Source organism: Hyperoodon ampullatus (assembly GCF_949752795.1).
Source record: "Hyperoodon ampullatus genome assembly, chromosome: 2".
Taxonomy (NCBI): Eukaryota; Metazoa; Chordata; class Mammalia; order Artiodactyla; family Ziphiidae; genus Hyperoodon; species Hyperoodon ampullatus.
The window spans coordinates 176,569,217-176,591,181 of NC_136915.1; the positions used below are offsets into that span (position 1 = coordinate 176,569,217).

At 39.5% G+C, this 21,965-nt stretch overlaps 1 protein-coding gene across 4 annotated transcripts; it reads left to right on the forward strand.

Annotated features, from left to right (window-relative positions):
- Window positions 1-132: 132 nt before the first annotated feature.
- LBR (lamin B receptor) lies at window positions 133-20,443 on the forward strand (the record flags this gene model as incomplete). 4 transcript variants are annotated; one of them, XM_079698318.1, is made up of 13 exons in its annotated part: window positions 133-311; window positions 1,905-2,126; window positions 4,781-4,864; window positions 5,122-5,314; window positions 6,399-6,595; window positions 8,495-8,549; window positions 11,244-11,435; window positions 12,166-12,269; window positions 13,178-13,303; window positions 16,309-16,477; window positions 19,246-19,326; window positions 19,424-19,546; window positions 20,283-20,443. In XM_079698318.1, the coding sequence occupies 13 exons, from the start codon at window positions 147-149 to the stop codon at window positions 20,441-20,443; spliced, it is 1,872 nt and encodes a 623-aa protein (XP_079554444.1). The 4 variants fall into 4 exon arrangements, with proteins under 4 accessions (XP_079554444.1, XP_079554445.1, XP_079554447.1 ...); XM_079698319.1 differs by lacking the exons at window positions 6,399-6,595; window positions 8,495-8,549 and having other exon boundaries at window positions 147-311; XM_079698321.1 differs by lacking the exons at window positions 5,122-5,314; window positions 6,399-6,595 and having other exon boundaries at window positions 147-311.
- Between the last annotated feature and the right edge of the window lie 1,522 nt (window positions 20,444-21,965).

The window sequence follows — 21,965 nt, forward strand, 5'->3', positions numbered from 1 at the left end:
GACCAGTTAAACATTTTGGAAAGTTGTATTTTAGCTTTTAATCTATGAAAAAAGACAAATGTAAGTGTGTATGCGCCGACTCTAATTTTTTTTTTTTTTTTTTTTTTTTTTTTTTTTTTTTTAACGACTCAGACTGATTTTCAAAAATGCCAAGTAGGAAATTTGCCGATGGTGAGGTGGTAAGAGGTCGATGGCCCGGGAGTTCACTTTATTATGAAGTAGAAGTTCTGAGCCATGACAGCAACTCCCAGCTTTACAGCGTAAAATACAAAGATGGAACTGAACTTGAATTGAAAGAGAGTGATATCAAGGTAAGCACTCTTTGGTTTACAGAGCATGTTTGTAATAGTTGGGAAATCACTGTAGGTGTGGTTTTTAAGCTTTAGAGCAGTCAGGTCTGGCTCTCTGCAGGCATAGGGTCACTCTCCTGCGTTAGGTCAGATCCTGTTTTTTGGCTTTGGGAATGTATGAAGGAGGCACAGTGCCCTGTTGCTAAGAAGCTGTCCGTCTGCTGAAGTCAGACACTTATATCGTCCTCTCCCTGGTTTAATGCACTCTGTCATTCGGTGACAGTTTGTCCTGCGTGGTGTTGGAGCACATCAAGGGTACAGAAGCGCACTGGGTTTTGGGGAAGGCTTTCAGAGCTGAGTGCTGAGGACAGATAGGGAAAACTCCGGTGATGGGGTGGGGGGACTTCCACAGCGGACAGCATGCCAAAGGCTTGGGTCGGGGGACACAGACGGCCAGTGCTGAAAGGGTGTGGTAGGCGAGGGCCAGAGGAGGGGAAAGAAGGAGCCAGAGCTGGAGGGGTTTGGGCTTCATCCCGGACACCGAGGATTTAATCAGGAGAGTGACATCAATTAGATTTGAGCCCAAGGCTTCTCAACCTATCTGGTGACGACCTGAGCTTGCAAATATCTGGTCCATGGTATAGAAGTATTTACGTAGCATACCGTAATTACTAGGCAAATGGGGGAAAAAAAAGGTACAAGATAAAACCCTAACTTTTCACTGTCAGATTCAATAGACATAAAATTACTGTGTCAAAATGCTATAAAAATTGCTGCCCATCTCTTCTCAGTTTCATTCCTTGCTGCAGATCAGTAACAAACAGTTCTTGAGCCTACAGCCTGTGGATCACAGTCTGAGCGCTCTAGACCAGGGGTTGGCAACATTTTTGAGTAAAAGGACTTGTAAATATAGTCCGTGCACTGCAGGAGCAGCGGTGGACATGGCTGTGTCCCAATGCAATTTTATTCATGGACACTGAAATTTGAAGTCCAGATGATTCTCACATGCCACCAAGTTTCATTCTTCTTTTGATTTTGTCTGCAGTCCTTTGGGAACTGTAAAGCCATTCTTCGCTCCTGGGCCACCCAAAATGGGTGGGAGGGATTTGGGCTGGGGGGTCGTTTGCCTTCCTTAGGTCTAGGTTCCTGGAAATATTAGGAGTACGTGAGCGCAGGGTAAAACATCGCTAAGTAATCCAGCCTTGGACTCGTTTTCAAGGTCTGACCGTGTTTTATTCAGAGCAAAACTGTGAGACGAATTTTCTTGTTATTGTTTGTGTGCTAATTTTTTTTTTGTCCTATCATCTCAGTTTTAATCAATGTTATTTGTATCTCTTATATATGTTATTAGAAAAATGTACAGCTGCTTGGTTTAGAACATTCATTTCCTGGCAATACCTTCAAAGAAGAGTTAGGGGTGGAAAGGCTGCTTTGGTCTGAGGAGAGACGGGTCATTATAGCTGAAGCTGTTATTGGCCTCATCTGATGGATGCTCAGATCCCATGAGTTCCCAGGGTGGTTTTAGAGTCACTGGCGCAGTCGCTGCCCTCGGGCAGTGTGGGTCTGCGTGTGTTATGACTTACGGTGAAGCTCTGCCTTTTCTCCTCCCTCTAGCCTTTAACCTCCTTCAGGCAAAGGAAAAGTGGCTCAACTTCCAGTTCTCCCTCCAGACGCAGAGGGAGCCGCTCCAGGTCACGCTCCCGATCCCCTGGCCGGCCCCCAAAAGGTTCCCGCCCATCCCCATCCGTCTCAGGTTCGCACCAGGCTGACATTAAGGAAGCAAAGAAGGAAGCAAGGAAGGAAGTGTTGGAAGTTAAACTGACTCCGCTGGTATTGGTATGTGTGTTTGGGAGATCTCCAACCTTACACGGTGTTTAATCTGCCCAAATCATGTCTTCCCCTTTATGTGTACTCAAGTGTTTTGCAGTTAATAATATTAAAGATTACATTAAAAAATGAATGTTTGGAAGAATAGAAGGTATAATGCTTTTAAATACCATGAAAAAGAACTTTTTAGGTTATGAGTGCAATTTAATATTGTGTTTTTTTTTTTAAGAAGCAGTGTTTAAATTTGAAATAGATGTAGATTATAGATTGAACTGAATAGTTTTTATAGTGAATAAAAGTTCATGTAGAAAATAATGAGACATAACTGTATCTTTTTTTAATTTTATTTTTTATTTTTTATTTTTTTTGTGGTATGTGGGCCTCTCATGCTGTGGCCTCTCCCGTTGCGGAGCACAGGCTCCGGACGCGCAGGCTCAGCGGCCATGGCTCACGGGCCCAGCCGCTCCGTGGCATGTGGGATCTTCCCGGCCTGCGGCACGAACCCATGTCCCCGGCATCGGCAGGCGGACTCCCAACCACTGCGCCACCAGGGAAGCCCCCTGTAACTGTATCTTATAAAAACATATTCTTGCTGTCTTAGTATCATTGTATTTGATTGCTTTCCCTATTCAAAGATGATACTTTTAATGGAATTTACTTTCAGAGTTCAAGGTTGGAAATATTAGGTAGGGTGTGCAGAGCCTGGAGGACCTTGCACAATGAATATTTTAGATAGTAGACCAAACTGAAATTATAAACAGAATTGAAGAAAGGTCGTTGTTTATTCTGTTCACTTAATGTTACCTCTTTTCTGGATAAAATGCACACAGATTTTTGATAACCTTAAAAAACTGGATTATTACAGTGTTTTGTAGTCAGATTTTTTAAATTTTAAGATGTTGGGCATAACCTTCTGTGTTGTATTTTCCTGCATCACTTTTGTTGTTGTATGGTATTATTTGGATTTATCATAAATTATATAGAGGTAATGTAATTGTTAGCTCCCTTGTTGATAGACATTTAGCTTTTTTTTTCTTTCTAAGTTTTCATTATTATAAACAAATATTCTTACACAACATCTGATATATCCTTAGGATAAGTTCTTATAAGTGGAACTGCTCGGTCAGATGGATAGAGCAGATTTGAGGCTTTTCTACATATTGCCAAATTGCTTCAGGAAAATTGATACCAGTAGGAGTAGGGTGTGAATGACCATTTTCTCATTCTGAGTATAATGGTTAATAGGTTTTTTCTCTTCTGTTTGGTATTTTTTGGCCAGTATGATTGTGAAAGATTTTCAACTCACCATTTTAAATTGCATTTTCATAATTACTAGTGAGTTTGGACATTCTATTGGTGGCTCTTTTTACTAGTCAGGTGACTCAGGGTAAGGAACAGATGCTGCATGCTTTCTGTCGCATTCCATTTTTAGCTTCTCGTGACCGTTACATTTTTTACAGTGTAACCTCCCTATAGTCCTGGTGACCCCAGAGCCGCAGACTGGCTTCGCCCTTTGCCCGTCGAGCCCTAGGCTCACTGTGGACCCATCACTGAGCTGAGGATGGGGCGACGTGTGTGAAAGACTGTACTTAGGCCGCACGTAGCTTTGACATCACATCATCCTTATTCTTTTGGACTCTTAATTGTGATCTTTGCAATACCTTGCCTCACTGTGTGAATACCGTGTCAGTTTGCAGTCAGTACAGTTAAGGGTCAGCTGACTAGCTATGTTACAGGATTACATTTGTGGTTGCTGTGGATTACACATTGGACCTTTGAAAAAACGAGAGTGTAGTTTTTAGGTGGGTCCATTTGCTGCTAAGTGGCTCGTTGGCACTTTGGTAAACTTAAGTATATGTTGAATGCTGTCACTGCTCAGTTAGACCTTGATTAGAACTAGAACTTGATACTATATTAATGCCGTCTTTTGACAGCTGGCCTCCCAAAAGATGTATTTGTCTTTTTAATTAATCTGTCAGTGACTTTAAAGGAGCAAAGTCACCTATTTCAGCCATACATGGCCTGGAAAATGTTTTGTAAGCGAAAGTCCTTCCTCTGTACAGTCAGTAAGAAATTCCCTCCACTGCTTGAAGAGAATGACATTCAAGGAAAGAGACTGAATTGAGAAAAGAGACATTACGGAGAGAAAATGTAAGGTTAAAGAGAAATAAGGCAGATGAAATTCAGAAAGTAGGCAGTTTGTAGGTTACTAGTAATACTCCATAAGTAGCTACTATTTCTTAATTTCCTGTTATTTGCTGTTTGGGGGCAGTGAATGTCTTTTCCTCTTTTTTTTTTTTTAACCAATTAATGAGCTGATTTACCAATTTTTACTGTATCTCCCTCTCATGGTGAATATTATTAGAGCATCTGTTATCGAACAGTGAAATTATAAGATTTAGTCTAATTTTGTTTAAAAGATGAAAGATCTTATGTGGAAACCTCTACTGTAAGAGCCAATCTTTTGAGGATTGGGAAATTCTAATCAATTTTATTCCATTTCATTTTTTTAAAAAGTGGGCTGAAATTCTCCAGCATTACGGCTGTGAAAATCTTTGGTTGGTTTTATTGCTTGGTTTCACAATACTGAATTTTTACCATCATGTTCCTTTTTACTAAGGTATCATTCTTATGGTTAAAATGTTTTATATTTTTCAATTTAGAAGCCATTTGGAAATAGCATCAACAGATATAACGGGGAGCCTGAGCACATAGAGAGGAATGACATACCTCACAAAAACACGCAGGTACAAAGGGGTTCATTTTCCTCTCAGGTAATTTTTTTTGTTGTTAAAGTGACTTTCTCTAAAGAAGCACATTGAAAACCATAATTTTTCTTAGAATCTTTTCTAAGATTGTGTTCTTAAATTAAGACTGAGTATAATTTAAAAAATTTATTCTTATTAGTGTATATGGCTATATTAAGATGCTGAATTAGTTAATGTGGTAGCATTAATGATACTTACTGACTACAGATATTTAATACTTTTTATTTTTTAAATAGGAAAAATTCCCTTTGTCACAAGAGAGTAGTTACATACCTACACAGTATAGCCTTCATCCGAGAAGAGAAGAGGTCAAATTAAAAGAAATAGATTCAAAGGAAGAAAAAATTGTTACAAAAGGACCTACGTCGTTGAGAACCTTTGAAGTGACAGCCACACAGCAGAAGGACTTAGAATTTGGAGGAGTACCTGGTAGGCATCAGAACCGGCCTAGGGAGGGCAGGCAGGGTGGGCAAATGCTAGCCGCTATAAAGTGAGCAGCAAAGGGCTTTCTCTGAAGAAATCTGAAGGCGGCCAGGGTAGTGAGCCAGGTGGGAGCCTGGGGAAGAGTTTCCAGTCAGAAGGGACAGCAGGTGCAAAGGCCTGAGTAGGAGCATTTTTGAGGGTTTCATAGAGTAGAAAGGGCGCCATTGTGGCTATATTTAAAACTTCTAGCAATCTTTTAATAGGTTTTGAGCAAAGAAGTGCAAAGAATGATGACGGGAAGGTTGGTATGACTCTTGTATATAGGAAGGACGGTGAGCTATTCGTGACTGGGAAATCTGCTAATAATCAGATCTCAGTGACAGGGCCTGGCTTGGCAGTAGCACTGGGAATAAGCTGCATGCATCCAGTGGGTTCATGGTGTCTACCCTACCTGTTACACAGGTTGCTTTTGAGGGTCAAAGATCTGAAGCATTCAGAGGCTTGGAGTTACTAAGTGCGTGGAGCCGGTGAGGTCTTATGACTTAGTAAAAGAAAGTACTTCTTGGTTAAATGGTTCAAAATCCTACATGGCTTAACTGCTTTGTATTTTATAACTCTTGGCTAACTGAATCTGTTAAAGATGGTGTCCAGCATCGCTTAAAAGTCTGCGCACATGTAATGTGAATGTGGTACTATTTTAATTGTTAGAAACTTAGGGGTATAAAGTGTTTTGTTCTTTAAAGATTAGACCAATAGTTTTTAGATGTTCCAATCTTCAGTTTGCTGGAGTTTCAACATGTTTGCTCCCATAGTGGTTGGGTTTTAAATGTTTTAGAGCTTGGTTTCTGAGGTGGAATTTAGCTCTTCAGTGCTGGGCATTTGCTGTTTTACTACTTTCATGCCTGTGGTTGCTTTCCCACAGGATGTGACAGGTAGAGTTAAGACTTTCTAATGATGCATTAGAAATTGGTTTCAAACAGCTAGCCAGACTTGAGTTTCGACCTTAGAAATTCAAGTGATTTTTGAAAAAAATAAAATAAAATAACCTGGATTGAAATTAGAGCCTTGAATGTTCACTAATTATTTGCAGGTGTTTTTCTCATCATGCTTGGCCTGCCTGCTTTCCTCTTCCTGTTGCTGTTGATGTGTAAACAGGAAGAGCCTAGTCTTCTGAATTTCCCGCCTCCTCTGCCAGCTTTGTACGATTTATGGGAAACCAGGGTATTTGGGGCCTACCTCCTCTGGTTTTTCCTTCAGGCTCTGTTCTACTTACTGCCGATTGGGAAGGTAAGAGTTTGTTGGTGGGGCATATGGTATTATGAGAGATTTTCTTCCCCTTGCTCCCATGTTTATATAGAGACATTTATAGTAGTTCTAAGGTTAAAAGCTGTCCTTGGTCATAACTACCCAAACTTACTTAGTTTTAGTTTGTTAAGCATTTACTCTTGTATTCTGTAACACATGCTTATTAAGCGAAACTTAAAGAATCTGATTGAGGGTTCTTGTGTAACTTTCCAAACCAAATAGAGAAGAATAAGCCATTTTTCAAAATAGCCTGACTAATGGTAGAGGTGGCTGGGAAAAAAAAAATTCCCTCTCACTATATGTCATTTCAGGTGCAGAATTTTAAATTACCAGTTGATAAGCTACTGAGCTCAATGGACTTTAGTCCGTATCTTTTACTTTTTTTTTTTTTTTTAAATATGATGAGTTTCTGATTTTCATCTCTTTCAGAAATTTGTTGTCTGGACCATTGAATGTTCTTTTCAGACTCATGCAGTGTCTTTAACACTTGTCCTCATTGCTAAGTGTAGTTTTTTCTTCTTTCATTAGAATACTCTACTTGGATATATTTAAAAGAACATGAGATTCCCTAATCAATAAATAATTCATTTAAAGATCTTGTTCTTAGAGCTTTGCAAGTTTGCCAACTGTCTGTAAACCAAAGGATCAGTTTTATTAGGAGTGGCAAATGCCAGTGATAGGAGCATAGAGCTGCAGACTTGAAATACTTTGGAACCTCACCATAACATTGGCTCTAGAGAGGATTCTTGTGATGTGAACCTTCAGGTATTTTTGTGATAAGGCTCGAAAGTAAAAAATCACAAATTCAGATAAACTCAGGTAAAGCTAGTTCAAACTAGATAATATTTATTGAGAAAAGCAGTTTTGATGGTTAAAATATATATATGTCCGTATCTATATCTATATATATATATATATAGCTATATGTCTATTTTTTTTTCCCACAGACTAAAACCCAACGCAGTAGTTGTTAGATACCTTTAATAGATAAGGATCATTTGAAATTAGCCTGTGGGGTTTTGCTAATCCTGTAATCTCAAACAGATACTACATTTCTCCTGGGTTCCCTTTCATAGCTAATGAAAGGGTAAAGTAGTTTGGCCCAAGTCAAGTGATACCATATTAGTATTTTACAATTTATAATAAATTGCACCATTTCTGAATAGTTATTTGGGGAGTAAAATGTAGATGCCATTGGGCAAGTGGACTTTTAATTTTAACTCATCCTGTTCAAGTAGTGTGTTTCTTGAGTACCTTTTATATGGGGATGCTGTGGGTGATCCAAATGAAGAGATGAAATGGTCCAGTGGACATGCTCTCGGTCTCTTATTGGAGATAAAAGAATCACATGAAATGATTGAATAACTAAGTGAGCGTATATGTATAAATAGCAGAGCAAGTAAGTATATGAGTCTGTATCATCAAATAGCACATGGGCCTTGGGATTGGGGTAAGTGGGGTTGAACCCGATTGAAAGGATGACACCAACGTGAGATAGTGGAGTTGTATTCTGCTTTGTAAAGCAGCGGGGAGTCATTGCAGAGTTTTGAGCTAGAGATCGACTAGATGTACAGGTTTTTGAAAACACATCTAGTCTTGTGGTGGGACATGGGATCATTGGGGGAGAGTGGCTATTGCAATAGTCTCAGTACATGGAGAAGTCATTACTAGATTTGTATTTGAGATAAATTCCTGAAGGTGGAATTACTTTACCTAAGGGCATGCCATGAAGGTTTTTGAGACTTGTTACTAAAGTTTCCTACTAAAAGATGATCCTCCTTGGGCATGTTGAAATTTAGGTGATTTTACAAGACATATATATCATGGTAAAGTGTTGTGCTTTTTAAATTTTAAATTAAAAAAAAAACCTTTTCTTTTAAGGTTGTAGAAGGAACACCTCTTACTGATGGAAGAAGACTCAAGTACAGATTAAATGGTGATTTTTTTTTTTTTTTTTCAAGACTCAAATTGATGACTTGATAGCTCAAACTTTTGGGTGCTGTAGTCTTTGAACTGTCAAAGCTGATTATGCCAGAGCAGTAAATAGTACATTTCTCTCAGTAGTCTGAAGAGCATGCAAATAAACTGCTCGCACCTGCAGCCAATATGTCAAAATTATGCCATGTTAAGTAACAAGCCACTCAGTCACTGTTTTCCACTCTCCAGTTTTATTTTCTTAATAGCATTTATCGCTCATTGAAGCAATTTTGACTATGTAGTTTATTATCCTGAGTCATCCCCATGGCCTAAGAAGTTCTGCACTGATGTGGGCTTCCTGGCCACTCCTGCCCTCCGGACCTCTTGCTCTTTTGCTCCAGCCACTGGCCTCCGGGCCGTCTCTAGGCTACATTCTCAGTGCTTTTGCCTGGAAAACTTTCCCCCAAAGTGTCGGCTGCTTCATCCCTGACGTGTCTCTGCTCAGAGGAGCCCTCAGATCCCTTTCTTTCCTTTACCCTGCTTTATTTTCCTCTATGACAGGTCTTCCTGACATCAGTGTACTTATCTCTTCACTGGGGTCTCCCCACTAGAAGGTGGCTTGTGGGCAGGGACTTGGCTGTGTTCATTGTGGTACCCTTGGTGCCAGCAAAGGGACTGGCCTGTAGGAGGCGCTTGTTGGTAGGAGCCCTGAGTGGATGGAATGGAAGTCTCGATGAGCATCTCAAGAAGTGGGCATTGTCCCTCCTGACATGGACACCTTCCGGGGGTAGGAGTGTGTGCTGAGTAAGGGGAATAGTCCACCTTTGGCACGTGAAGACTTTGATAAAGTACAGTTAACCTGCTTTTAAGAAATACGTGTATAGGGTCGTTATCCTTAAATGATTTTCCATTTTAACTAGATTGGGTAGACTGTTTTCCTTTTCTTGGGAATTATATTGTAAATTTTAATTCTTGGCCTGTTTTAATCCTATCACTTCTCACCTTTCGAACTGTGGATACTTTTTTTCAGTGACTCATCTAGCATCCACTGTATCTGAAATCACTCGACTGGGCTCTAAAAGGGAAGCCAGGGGAATTATTTTAGATGACTGCCTCTTGTGCCAAGTGGGTGAGGCGTTGAACCTAGCTCAGCGCCTGACCCGTGGTAGATGCTTAGCACTGACTTGCTGCTACTGTCAGATACTTTGTTTACTTTTACCAGATTCCTTGCTGCCGGAACCAGGTTTAGAATCTCCAACACACCGTCTCTCCTGCGCCTTGCGGCCTCAGTGAGGCCAAGTCTGGGGAGGCGTGGGGTGTTCCCTTTGGGCCGTCCACTCTGTCGCTGTTCGTGTTTTGCGGGCTTCTCTCTAGGAACCCACTTACTTCTCTTCTAAATGCTCTTCTTTTCTGTTTTTGCTTCCCTTTGAGGGCGTGGCTCACTCGGAGGCTGAGAACAGTAGTGCTGGGCTCGGAGCTGTCGGAGCAAGCAGGCAGTGGCTGAACTAGTTGCTTGATCCTTCCTTTGAAAATTTCCTCGTTACTCTGGTTCTAGTATTACGAGATTTTACCATCATCAACTAAGGAGATTCCTAAGACATTCTGAATAATTTAATCCACGTGGGCTAGAGAGCAAGAAACTGCTTCATCTATCATTCTTTTTCTTTACTATTCATAAATTTTATGAGCATTAAATGAATGCTTTACAAAGTTAAAGAAAAAGTTTAAAAAGTTAAAAGTTACTCTTTGGAGTAAACCTGACACTGTGGAAAATGTGGATTTAAATAATAAATTAGAGATGACCATTTGACTTTACAAAAGCTTTGGTTTTAGAATTCTTACAGAAATAACACCTACGTCTTTTCTGTGTTAGACTGTTTTTATCCAAATGCGGTTTGACTGCTTACTCAGAGAACAGTTTTTGCAGGCACTCAGCTCCTGAAAGGAAAACTGTTTATTGGGTCCAAAGAAAAAGCAGCCAGTACACTCAGCTTCTGTCTGTTGAGCCATAGCAGGGCTAGCTCGGAACAGGAGTTCCTCCTGTGGGGCCTCGTGGGTGCTTTCGACTTTGGAATGAACATCTATGGGCCTGGCAGTCCCTCGCTGACGTCCCCACTCGGCTGGTCCCCTCAGTCTCCTGCCTGGCCCTGGGGAACATTTGGGTTGTGGCCTCTTCTTTGAGGGCAGGGTCTTGAGGTCTTTGTTTGGGAGGTGGAGTACGACCAGGATCCTTTGAAACCCTTATTGATAAGTTATTTCGGGTAAAAATATTTATAACTTATAACCACCAACATTGCCCTAAAGGCTTTAAAATGTGTGTTTGGCCCAGCTCTGTCAATAATTAGCCATTTGACTTTGGCCTGAGGGGTTTGGATTATGTGAATTTTGAGGTTCTTTTCAGCTTTTTAATAGTGAATTTCTGTGCACTTCTTTTCAGCTCTCTCTTCATTAAAAGCAGATGACTGTTCACAATGAAAAATAATAACTTAAGTATGTGAGAATATTTCACAAATTGTGTGCGAGATACGGCATCTGTATTGAAGACTGCTAACCTCAGGGGCACTGCTCGTTCATATATTTGTGTGTGTGTAGCCTGAATAATGAAACTAAGATTTTACAAAATAATGTATTCTTTTATAACGGTGTAAATCCAATGTGAACCCTGGGTTAACAATTTTTTGCCTTCCTCCCTCCCCCCTCTTTTTTTTTTAAGGATTCTACGCTTTTATCCTGACATCTGTACTCGTCGGAGCATCTTTCTTCTGGGATGTAGAGCTTTATTATGTGTACAGTCATTTCCTTCAGTGTGCACTTGCAGCCACTGTTTTTTCTGTGGTCTTGAGTGTTTATCTCTACGCCAGGGCTTTGAAAGCACCCCGGAATGAACTGTCGCCGGCCAGCTCTGGTGAGCAGTGTTAGAACGTGGGTCCCACAAACGCCTCCCACACCCTCACCCCACTGGCCCCCCAGCATCTGTTTCTAGGCTTTCATAGAATTCTCTTCTAGCTTCAGTTTATGAGAGATGAAGAGAAATAGGAAAAAAAAAAAAAAGGTGAAAAAATTTAGAGAAAAATAAAAGGAAGAAAATCTGATTTTTTTTCCCTTGTGTTTTCCTATTTGTTTCTGCTTCCTTTTTTAGTCACTTGATGACAGTAAGAGGTTTTAACAACTTACAGCATTTTAGTAACATTAGTATTATAACAATTTAGGACAAATATTTTTTGTCCAAAATAGTAAACATCCTTTAAAAAAAAAACAAACAACAAATAATAGAGATTATAAATTGGTTGATTCTAACCTAAAGTACTTAAACATTAAAAAAAATTAAGTGGCTTATTTTTAAAATTGTGAGTCTACATTTAAAAAAGCACTAGTTCCCTCAAAATCTAGGAATCTCGCCCCATAGGCCCCATGCCTATAGCAGCATGGATGTTTCCAGTTGGGGCCAGCATCCCCTGCCCCCTGTGTCCTCACGGCCCCTCTTGGCCCTCACCACCATGCCTTTCCTCGCTGGCTGTTTGCCAGGCTCCTGGAGGTGATTGAATTGTGACCCTGGAGAGTGGACAGCAGTGCAATTTTAAAGCCTCATAATTGGGTTTGGAATACTGTTTGGATAAGGACTTTTCCCTTCACAGGAAATGCTGTCTATGATTTCTTCATTGGCCGTGAGTTAAATCCTCGGATTGGTACTTTTGATCTCAAATACTTCTGTGAATTGCGCCCCGGATTGATTGGATGGGTATGTCTTTGTTAAAAAATTTCAATTCAGTAGTACAAATTAGTCTTGCATTTAGAAAGGATTGTAGACAATGTTAAAGTAAGCTGCGGGTGGTATGTTTTTAGGAATAATCACAGCATTGCATAAATCTGTCTACTGAAAATATTTTCTTGCTGTAAATGTAGTCCAGAGAGTTAAGATGCCCTGTTACAGGTTATTAAACATTAAAAGAGTTTGTTTTATTTTGATTATATCTGTTTATGTTTATGTAGGAAAATAATAGTGTATGAATTAAGGAAAAATGTATTTTCCTCCCCTTTAAAAAAATGTATTTTGACTTAATTTTAGACTTGTTCGAGTTGCAAAAATAAAGAGTTCCTTCATACCATTCTCCCCAATGTTAATTAACATCTGGCAGAACCATAGTATAGCTATCAAAAACAGCAATTAAAAAGAAAAAAACCCCACAAATTAACATTGTTACAGTAGTATTAATTAAATCCCTAGACCTTATTTAAGTTTCACCAGTGTTTCATGCTGTTGGCCTTTTCCTGTTCCAGAATCCTCTTCAGGGTCCAACAGTGCATTTATTTGTTATTTGGCCTTAGTCTCCTCTAGTCTGTAACAGTTGCTAGTCTTTGTCTCTCATGACCTTGACACTCTTGAAGATACTGGTCAGTTATTTTGTAAGAGTGTCCTTCAGTTTGGGTTAGTCCGGTGTTTTCTCATGATTGGAGTGAGTTATACGTCTTTGGCAAGAACACCACAGAATTAGTGTCCATCTTGGTGTGTCTTATCAAGGGACTCCTGAGGTTGATATGTCTTATCACTGATGGTGGCTTCTCGGTAAGGTGGTGTCTGCAGCTTTCTCAGCTGGGAAGTTACCACCTTTCTCTCTGTAGAAACTATACCTGCCCCTTTTATTTCAGGTGGTCATTAACCTGGTGATGCTTTTGGCTGAGATGAAGCTACAGGGTCGCACTGTTCCATCCTTAGCAATGGTTTTGGTCAACAGTTTCCAGCTCTTGTATGTGGTGGATGCTCTCTGGAATGAGGTAATTAATTTTAAGAGCTTTGGAGTCAGATAGCATTGAGTGTGGGTGATTGACCTGACCCCTCTGAGCCTCAGCTTCTTACACACAAAGTGAGGAGAATATAACCTGCCTGCAAGGCTTGTGAGGATTAAATGAGTTGTGAAGCCATGTGATGCATTGAGCTGACACACAGCACTGACAGAGGGTAGGTGTCAAGAACTTTGTTGATACTTCCGTGTATATCAGCTGCTCTGTCAGGTGCTAAATATTTAAGATCTGTGGATCTTGGCTTTGTGGGTATGACCGATTCATATAAATAAAACTTTATTTATATGAGTTAATTAACATTAATTTCTTAATGATTCTATCAGATGAAAATGGATGGACAGATTATCATCGAATTAAGATTGTGTTTTTTGGATTGTCAGGGGGCAGATAGTTCTTAAATAAAGGGGGAGATGTTTTATTGGTGGTGTTTCAGAATAAAAGAGTAGCTCTAATTAGATGGATATAAAACCAGAAATCATGATACATTGAGGAAACCAGTTTAAATAAAGCTAATTTCCTAACACTTGGCTTTTCTCATACTTTGATACATCATCAGTTTTTTCTGCCACTTGAAGACTGGTAAATGTTTGCTAATCTCGGTCTCACCTAACTATATTCCTCTTGAAAATAATTTCTTCCTTGGGTCTGTTTTACAACTGTCTTATCATTTACTGTTATCTTTGTCATCATCTCCTCCAAATTCCAAGTTGAGTTTTCTTTCAGTTTGAAAAACAAAATTGGCAGCCCTCTGTCATAATGTTCCAAAATAAACTTTCTTGGCAGTCTGTTGACATTTTGAGAGAAGGTCCATCTCCTTTAAGGTGTTTTTTAAAAACGGTCTTATTTGGTCATATTCAGTCAAAATGACTTTGAAAGCTTGATATTGATTTGTCGATAACCTTCCTTTTCTTTGGGAGGAGATTAGGACCTCTTTGAGGTGAACAGACCTCGAGTGCAAGTAGCCACATTTGGATTCTTGTTGAGCTCCTGCCACTGAACACAGACCTGGGCTCAGCCTTAGAAGGTGCAGAGATTGTGGGAGCATCTGATACAGAGTCCTTTGAAAATTCCAAGTCTACTCAAAATTAAACATGCTTTTGAAATTAAAAAAAAAAAAACCCAATTCTTGTAAATGCACTTAGTCTTGCCAGTTGTAGGTCTTTCTTTGATTATGTAATAAAGGGCTCCTAAGAAGATGGTAGGTTACATTTTACAAGTCAGATGATATTTCCTCTGTTGCTTTATCACCTCAGAGATTTTTTTTTTTTTAACTTACTGTCTGGAAGCTTTTCAGTGGTGAGTAATTCTTCCTTCTAGTTTTCTGTCGTGTCATGGTAGTCACTTTTGAAGTGACTTAGAAATTCATATTTTCTAGAGATTTAAACAAACATTGATTTCTGTTAATTAACAGAAAATGTTTGTATTTTAAGGCAAAACTGTTAAGGCAGTTTTTCACCAGGGGTAGTGGATTAAAGTTGGGAAGTTATTTTTTCAAATATGTTATCAGTATCTCAGCCAGATTATAGTAGGCTTCTTGAAGAAAGGACTTGATTTTATGATTTTCTTTAGTATCTGGCACCTTTCGGGCAATTAGTAGATGCTTAATAATTTTCTTATTAGATTGGGTGATAGAAATTCTTCTATGTGTTGATGTGCCACACCTTAGAAAATGGAGAATACGAACTTAAATATAAATGACCCTTACTGTGAGCCTCGGCTGGCTGTCCAGCAAATCCCCTGAGGCCCCAGGAACTGGGTAGGGCTGAGGGTTCTGCCCCTGCTGGCACCAGCTGCTTATACCTTGTCCCTAACTCACTGCCCACTCCCATGTGCCCTTTGGTTATCACTGGTCTGCTCTTGTACCTGCTCCCATGTGCATAAGAATAGGCGCTCTTGACTAGAGGGTGAACCAAAGGGCCTGGAGTTGTTACATCCATTTTTCTGTTCCATGGTCCCTTTGCTTGCTTTCTGGGAAAAAAAAATGCGTTTTGGAGATTATCACTCTTTTTCTTTAACCTAGAATATTGATTTTTAAAAATTTTAATTTTATTGGAGTATAGTTGATTTACAATGTTGTGTTAGTTTCAGGTGTGCCGCAAAGTGATTCAGTTATACATATATTCATTCTTTTTTAGGATCTTTTCTCATATAGGTGATGTGCCCTGTGCTATACAGTAGGTCCGTGTTGGTTTGTTTCTTCAGCAGAGCTTACTTATACTTGCTAATTTGTCTAGTCAGCGGTGAGTACTGGTGTCAGAGGCAGATTAGAGATGCCCTTGGGCAGGGCCATCTCCACTTCCAGAGCTGGGCCTGAAGGTTTCTGGTCCGGGGGATCTGGCTGCTGGCTTGTGCTGACCAAATGCACAAGAGAGTGCGTTCAGGTCCTGATTTACCCTGAGCAGCGAGGCAGGCATTTTCCCATGTTGCCGGGTGGTGTGGAAAAGCTACACGAAAAGCCAGATTGCTGTCAGAAGTTAGGTTGGTGCATGTGTGCTGGGTGCAGGGGTGGCAGGTGGAAACCCGTGCTCCCCGCCTGCCATCTTCTAGTCTAGTGGCGAGAGTCGCTTATTTACAGGACAGTCACATGGTGGCTCCAGGCTTCAGCGGGTGGTGGGTGGTGGCATCTGAGAAGTGCCTTGTCTAGGAGAGGGTTGAGGAAAGCAGCACGGGCGAGGCTTCAGCTGAAGTTGGAGCGGGGTGTTCCAGGCAGAGGCGTGGAGGCACAAGGGGCGTGGCAGCTCTGTTGTTTCAGGATCGTGGAGGGAGAGGGTAGTGCGACAGGAGAAGAACAGAACGATACACGTGCCAAGGGAACCGGATCCCCACTCCTACTTTAAAACGGTTTTGGTTGGTGTACTTTCCCTTCGCCCTGTATAACTTTGACTGTAAACTAGAACTTTATTTGAATACTTTAAACATGGAAGCTTTTGTCCCCCAAACTTTAAAAAAAAATTTTCCCCCTCTCCATACCCTTATAGGAAGCACTGTTGACAACCATGGACATTATCCATGATGGATTTGGATTCATGCTGGCTTTTGGAGATTTAGTGTGGGTTCCATTTATCTACAGCTTCCAAGCCTTTTATTTAGTCGGTCATCCAACTGAACTGTCTTGGCCAATGGCTTCTCTAATCATTGCTCTGAAACGTGAGTATTCACTTCAGTCTCTGTGTATTAAATATTGTGTGCTGAGTCTGTTGTGCTGTGGTATCTACATATTTATAGCGTGCCCTTTCATTTTTTAATTTTTTTCAAGTCTGAATGGCTCTTTTTATTATAATAAATGGATAAATAACCACTTAGTCCCAACAACCCAATTAAGTACTAAGTAACCAAGTTCATATTTATAAAAGGGACAAATATGGCAGAGTTATGTACAAGAAAATGCTGTTATACACTGGGAGCAGCTATCTAGCAACAGGACACAACTACAGATCTTATCAGAATGAGGTGACTGAGAAAAGCAAGGCTGATGGGAGGGAAGAACAGAAGACACAGACATAATAAGATATCATCTTAGGTAGCAGAAGGCATGTGGAGAATGGGGCTCGATGCTAGCTTTGACACTAGCTGTGTATTCTTGTACAGGTTACTTGCTTTCTCTGATCCTTGAGCTCTTTTGGAAAATCGGGATTGAATTTTAGTCTTTCCTGGACCTTTTTTTTTTTTTTTTAACATCTTTATTGGAGTATAATTGCTTTACAATGTTGTTAGTTTCTGCTGTATAACAAAGTGAATCAGCTATACATATACATATATCCCCATGTCCCCTCCCTCTTGCGTCTCCCTCCCACCCTCCCTATCCCACCCCTCTAGGTGGTCACAAAGCACCGAGCTGATCTCCCTGTGCTATGCGGCTGCTTTCCACTAGCTATTTTACATTTGGTAGTGTATCTATGTCCATGCCACTCTCTCATTTTGTCCCAGCTTACCCTTCCCCCTCCCCGTGTCCTCAAGTCCATTCTCTATGTGTGCGTCTTTATTCCTGTCCTGCCCCTAGGTTCATGAGAACCATCTTTTTTTTAAGATTATACATATGTGTTAGCATACGGTATTTTTCTCTTTCTGACTTACTTCACTCTGTATGACAGACTCTAGGTTCATCCACCTCACTACAAATAGTTCATTTTCGTTTCTTTTTATGGCTGAGTAATATTCCATTTTGTATATGTGCCACATCTTCTTTATCCATTCATCTGTTGTTGGATGCTTAGGTTGCTTCCATGTCCTGGCTATTGTAAATAGAGCTGCAACGAACATTGTGGTACATGAGTCTTTTTGAATTACGGTTTTCTCAGGGTGTATGCCCAGTGGTGGGATTGCCCAGTGGTGGGATTGCTGGGTCATATGGTAGTTCTATTTTTAGTTTTTTAAGTTACCTCCATACTCTTCTCCATAGTGGCTGTATCAATTTACATTCCCACCAACAGTGCAAGAGGGTTCCCTTTTCTCCACACCCTCTCCAGCATTTATTGTTTGTAGATTTTTTATGATGGCCATTCTGACCTGTGTGAGTTGATACCTCATTGTAGTTTTGATTTGCATTTCTCTAATGATTAGTGATTAGCGTGCCCTTTTAAATGGCCATGATTGCCTCAAGTTTGAAGTAATCTGTGATGGATGAGTTGAGTAATAAAAAGATTCTTGCATCTTACAAAGAGAATGCATGTTTCATTCTTGGGTTCTCAGTGGTTCTTTAAACATAATTTTAAACAAACCATTTGGTTTTAAAATTTATTAAATTTAGTTTAAAATAATAAGTTCATTTAAAATTTTATTGTCTTAGTAATGATTCATTTTTTCTGTTGAGTGCCTGCCTTTTCTGGTAGCACCTTAAAAAGTAGGGAGATTGGTCTTGCCCTCCTAGAGCTTGCATTCTAGCGGGAGAAATAAGACGCTCAGACACTGCATTGAGTAGTAGGAAGAGCCTAGAGGAGGGACTTACAGACCGTATATGATGGGAGTTTAAGGTAGAGGGTGCATCTCTCTGTGGGAACATCGGTGTAAACCTATTGGAGGACATGGTGCAGTGGGGAAAAGTGGGATGGGGAGGTAGATACATCGGACAGAGGGAACCACTTGGCCAGGGTACATGCTGGAGAAGAGCGAGGAGAACACTTTGGCCAGGTGCTCGTGGGTTAGCTTCAGGATGGCTTTTCTTTCGTTTCACTGTTGGTTAAACACCTCCACCAGAGGGAGGGCAGGGAAAATTAGCACTGGACTCCAAATATTGCTAGTTTTGCTACACTAATCAGCATTTATGGTAGAAGAAGACATTCAAGCTGTTGGTTGAAATTAAGATTTAGTTTCTTCATTTGTTTGGTTAAACGTGCCTGTATGTTATTCAAGACAGGATATGTATATTTTACAGTTAAGCTAAAAATAGGGAATAGAGTTATTTCTTACGACTTTATTGAGGACTGATAAGAAATAGTGATATGTCAGGGCCTCTTAATTTTGACATTTCGGAGTTTGAAATAAAGCTACCAACTTGGAGGCTTACAGTGGGATTCGGCATATATTTCTGTGCAAGTTGTTCTGGTGCCGATTTTGAGCTATAGTTTTATTAATAAAGCATTCATGTTGTGGCCAGTAGGTATCATAACTAACAGATGAACTCCAATATTGATTTTATTGTAATGTGGGCTGCATTAATTTTATTCATGGATGTAACTATATTTGTTAGTTTTGCCTTCAAGGTAGATGATGAAAGCTGTATGATAGTGAGATATCAGGATCATATCTTCTTTTGACCTTCTAAGATTGAGAGGTTTTGAATTGTTAAGAAGTCCAACTATTCTGTACTTTGCAAATTTCCTTGGAGCACAGGAATAATTTCTAAATGAAATTACAGATGCTTTTAAATAAAGATTATATCTAAATTGTTAACAAATGAAATTTTAAAAAAATTACAGTGTGCGGATTTGTAATCTTCCGATGTGCAAATTCTCAGAAAAATGCATTCCGGAAAAATCCCACTGATCCAAAGCTTGCACGTAAGTATTGGTTTATATTTATAGTATTTATACCACATAAAGATTTTATGTCTGTTTGTCTAGAGATCATTAAAAATGTATTTTTATTTTTGTATAGATTTAAAAACCATTCATACTGCAACAGGAAAAAATCTTCTCGTTTCTGGATGGTGGGGTTTTGTTCGCCATCCCAATTACTTGGGTGATCTCATCATGGCCCTGGCATGGTCCCTCCCATGTGGTAAGCATTTAAGAAGAGAACTGATTTGACTCTTTCTCCGGCCACCGCAGGATGTGTGTGTGCTCGTTGGGTCTGGGTGTTGCCTATTGGAGGTTTGGGTTGCCCGTTCCCCATCTGGGTGCTGCGCTTTTGTGTATCCAGCACCTCGTTCATCCAGCGTCTGAGGGGAATTAGGAATTCACAGAGCCTGAAGTTTTATTCTAAACTTCTGCAAGCAAAATTTTAAGTTTTAAACTGTGCCTGGTAGCTTTTTTTCTAAGAAGATTATGTAGAAATTAACTTTCTATTCATGACTCAGCGTACGTAGATTCTGAAAAACTTCGGTTCTTAAGACGAAGAAAAGGCACCCTCTGTTTTGTTTGTGTTAGTGTCAGCCCGTAGCCTGCAGTGCTGTCTGCCCTGCCCACCCTGCCCCTCACGGGTGGCCTGCCGTCCTCTTCCTGAGCACCGGCGGGGAGGAAATGGGGAGATTTGCTTTAAATACAGAGGTTCTGATTTTGAAGGATTGTTAGGGTGGATTAATCACTGTTCTCTGAATAGCTTTTAATTCAAATACTACCTCCTGCCACACACTAGTGGGATTTTATGAACCGGTTTAGTTGTCTCCCCCGTTGGAGAAAATGAAGTAACGGGATGGTCTATTTTTAGACGATTTGGGGACCAGCAGGAAACAATACTGTGTAGTTGTGTAGTGCTAATAAAAATACCTAGTACTGTTTACTGTTGCTGTCCCCAGGTTTCAATCACATTCTTCCTTATTTCTACGTGATTTATTTCACCATTTTGCTGGTGCACCGGGAGGCTCGCGATGAACGCCACTGTAGGAAGAAGTATGGCCTGGCGTGGGAGAAGTACTGCCAGCGCGTCCCGTACCGCATATTCCCATACATCTACTGATTCTGGTCTAGGCGCTCTCTAAATGCTCCTGCAGTTTTGGCTTCCATTGGCAAAAAAAGAAAAAAAACCCAAAATGAACCTTTCGTTGCACTGACAGGATCTTTATGTTTCTCTTTCTTTTTGAGGCAGGACTATAGAGCCAAGTAGTAAGTCTTTTAATGTAGCCGTGTTTATTTTTATTAAATCATAACAATTAACGTAAGGAAAATATAAAGAAAGATGTTAGAATTTGCATTCTAATAGGAAATTTTCAATCCTTAAAAATCTGAAAACAGAAAATAGTCTTACAAATGCACTGAATACTGTTGTTTAGGGTTTTTGATGACCTTTCAAAGTTTGATTCCTTTGTCCAGTTGGTTTTTCTTAAATGAAAACACTGTTACATTTTAAAGTACATTTATGTTTTATTGCATTAAGAGAATAGAATTTTCATTTGTTTCCCTTTAAATTAAATCATTTACTAGCTATGTGATTTGAAAGTAAAAACTGGTCCTCTCTGTTCAGTGCTGTACGGGAAGGGGGATGTTGGATAGTGGACACTGTTTAATGAAGACCATTAGTAGTGGTTTGCTTAACCTCAACTTGTAAAACTGCATTTGAAACTGTAAATACATAGCCTCTATGTAATATATGGTGACTTCAGATTTTTCTGTATAGTATTTTGAATGTGAAATAATTTTCGGGACTAAGTATCTTTTTAACAAACATTTGCAGTATTTTAAATTAAGTTTTGTGAAGTACTACATGCGAATTAAACATTTTGAAAGAAGTGGAATTCATTAAATATTGTATGAAAGATGCTATTAAGAGTAGGAAGGGTATTTTTCGTAATCCAAAGTTTGTGAATTTGGCTTTGCTACCTCAATCGCAGGTGTTTGTTTTCCTTTATAAACTGTTGCAAGTAGAAAAATAGAATAAATATATATTTTTGGAATAACATCACTATTTAAACATTTTTACAGAGTGGTGTTTGAAAATTTGCCATTTCTGAAAGGCTAATATTTTTATATGTTTTTGACTTTTTAAATTAAACTGTGTTTTTGCTACTGTTAGTTCAGGCAGTTTATACTGTATTTTGCATAGCCTTTATATTTACAAAACCCTACTCCCTGTAAAGGAGTGTCGTATTCATCTTTAGAAATCTATTTATCTAAATACAATTTAAGGGAATAGTTTAAAATCATTTCTTTTAGTTTAATAGCTGTGCATAAAACAGCTTTAGCCATTAGATTCTACTTAAGTTGATACAGTCTCATTATTAATCATCCTATAAAGAACAGTAGCAAATTCACTAAGGTTTCATATTCAGAGTTAAATTGTTCTCCAGAATCTTAAACATAGGGGAATCTAATAAATATAGTGTATATGTTTGGGTTTTTAATTATACATTTTACATATGAGCCATTTAGATATGCAGTGTTTGTTCTGTGCTGCAGTTCGAGGTGTATATAACTGAACTTACGTTAATGTGATCATGAAGAACATTCCGCATCCTCTAGTCTTTAAACATTGTTTTAGTGAA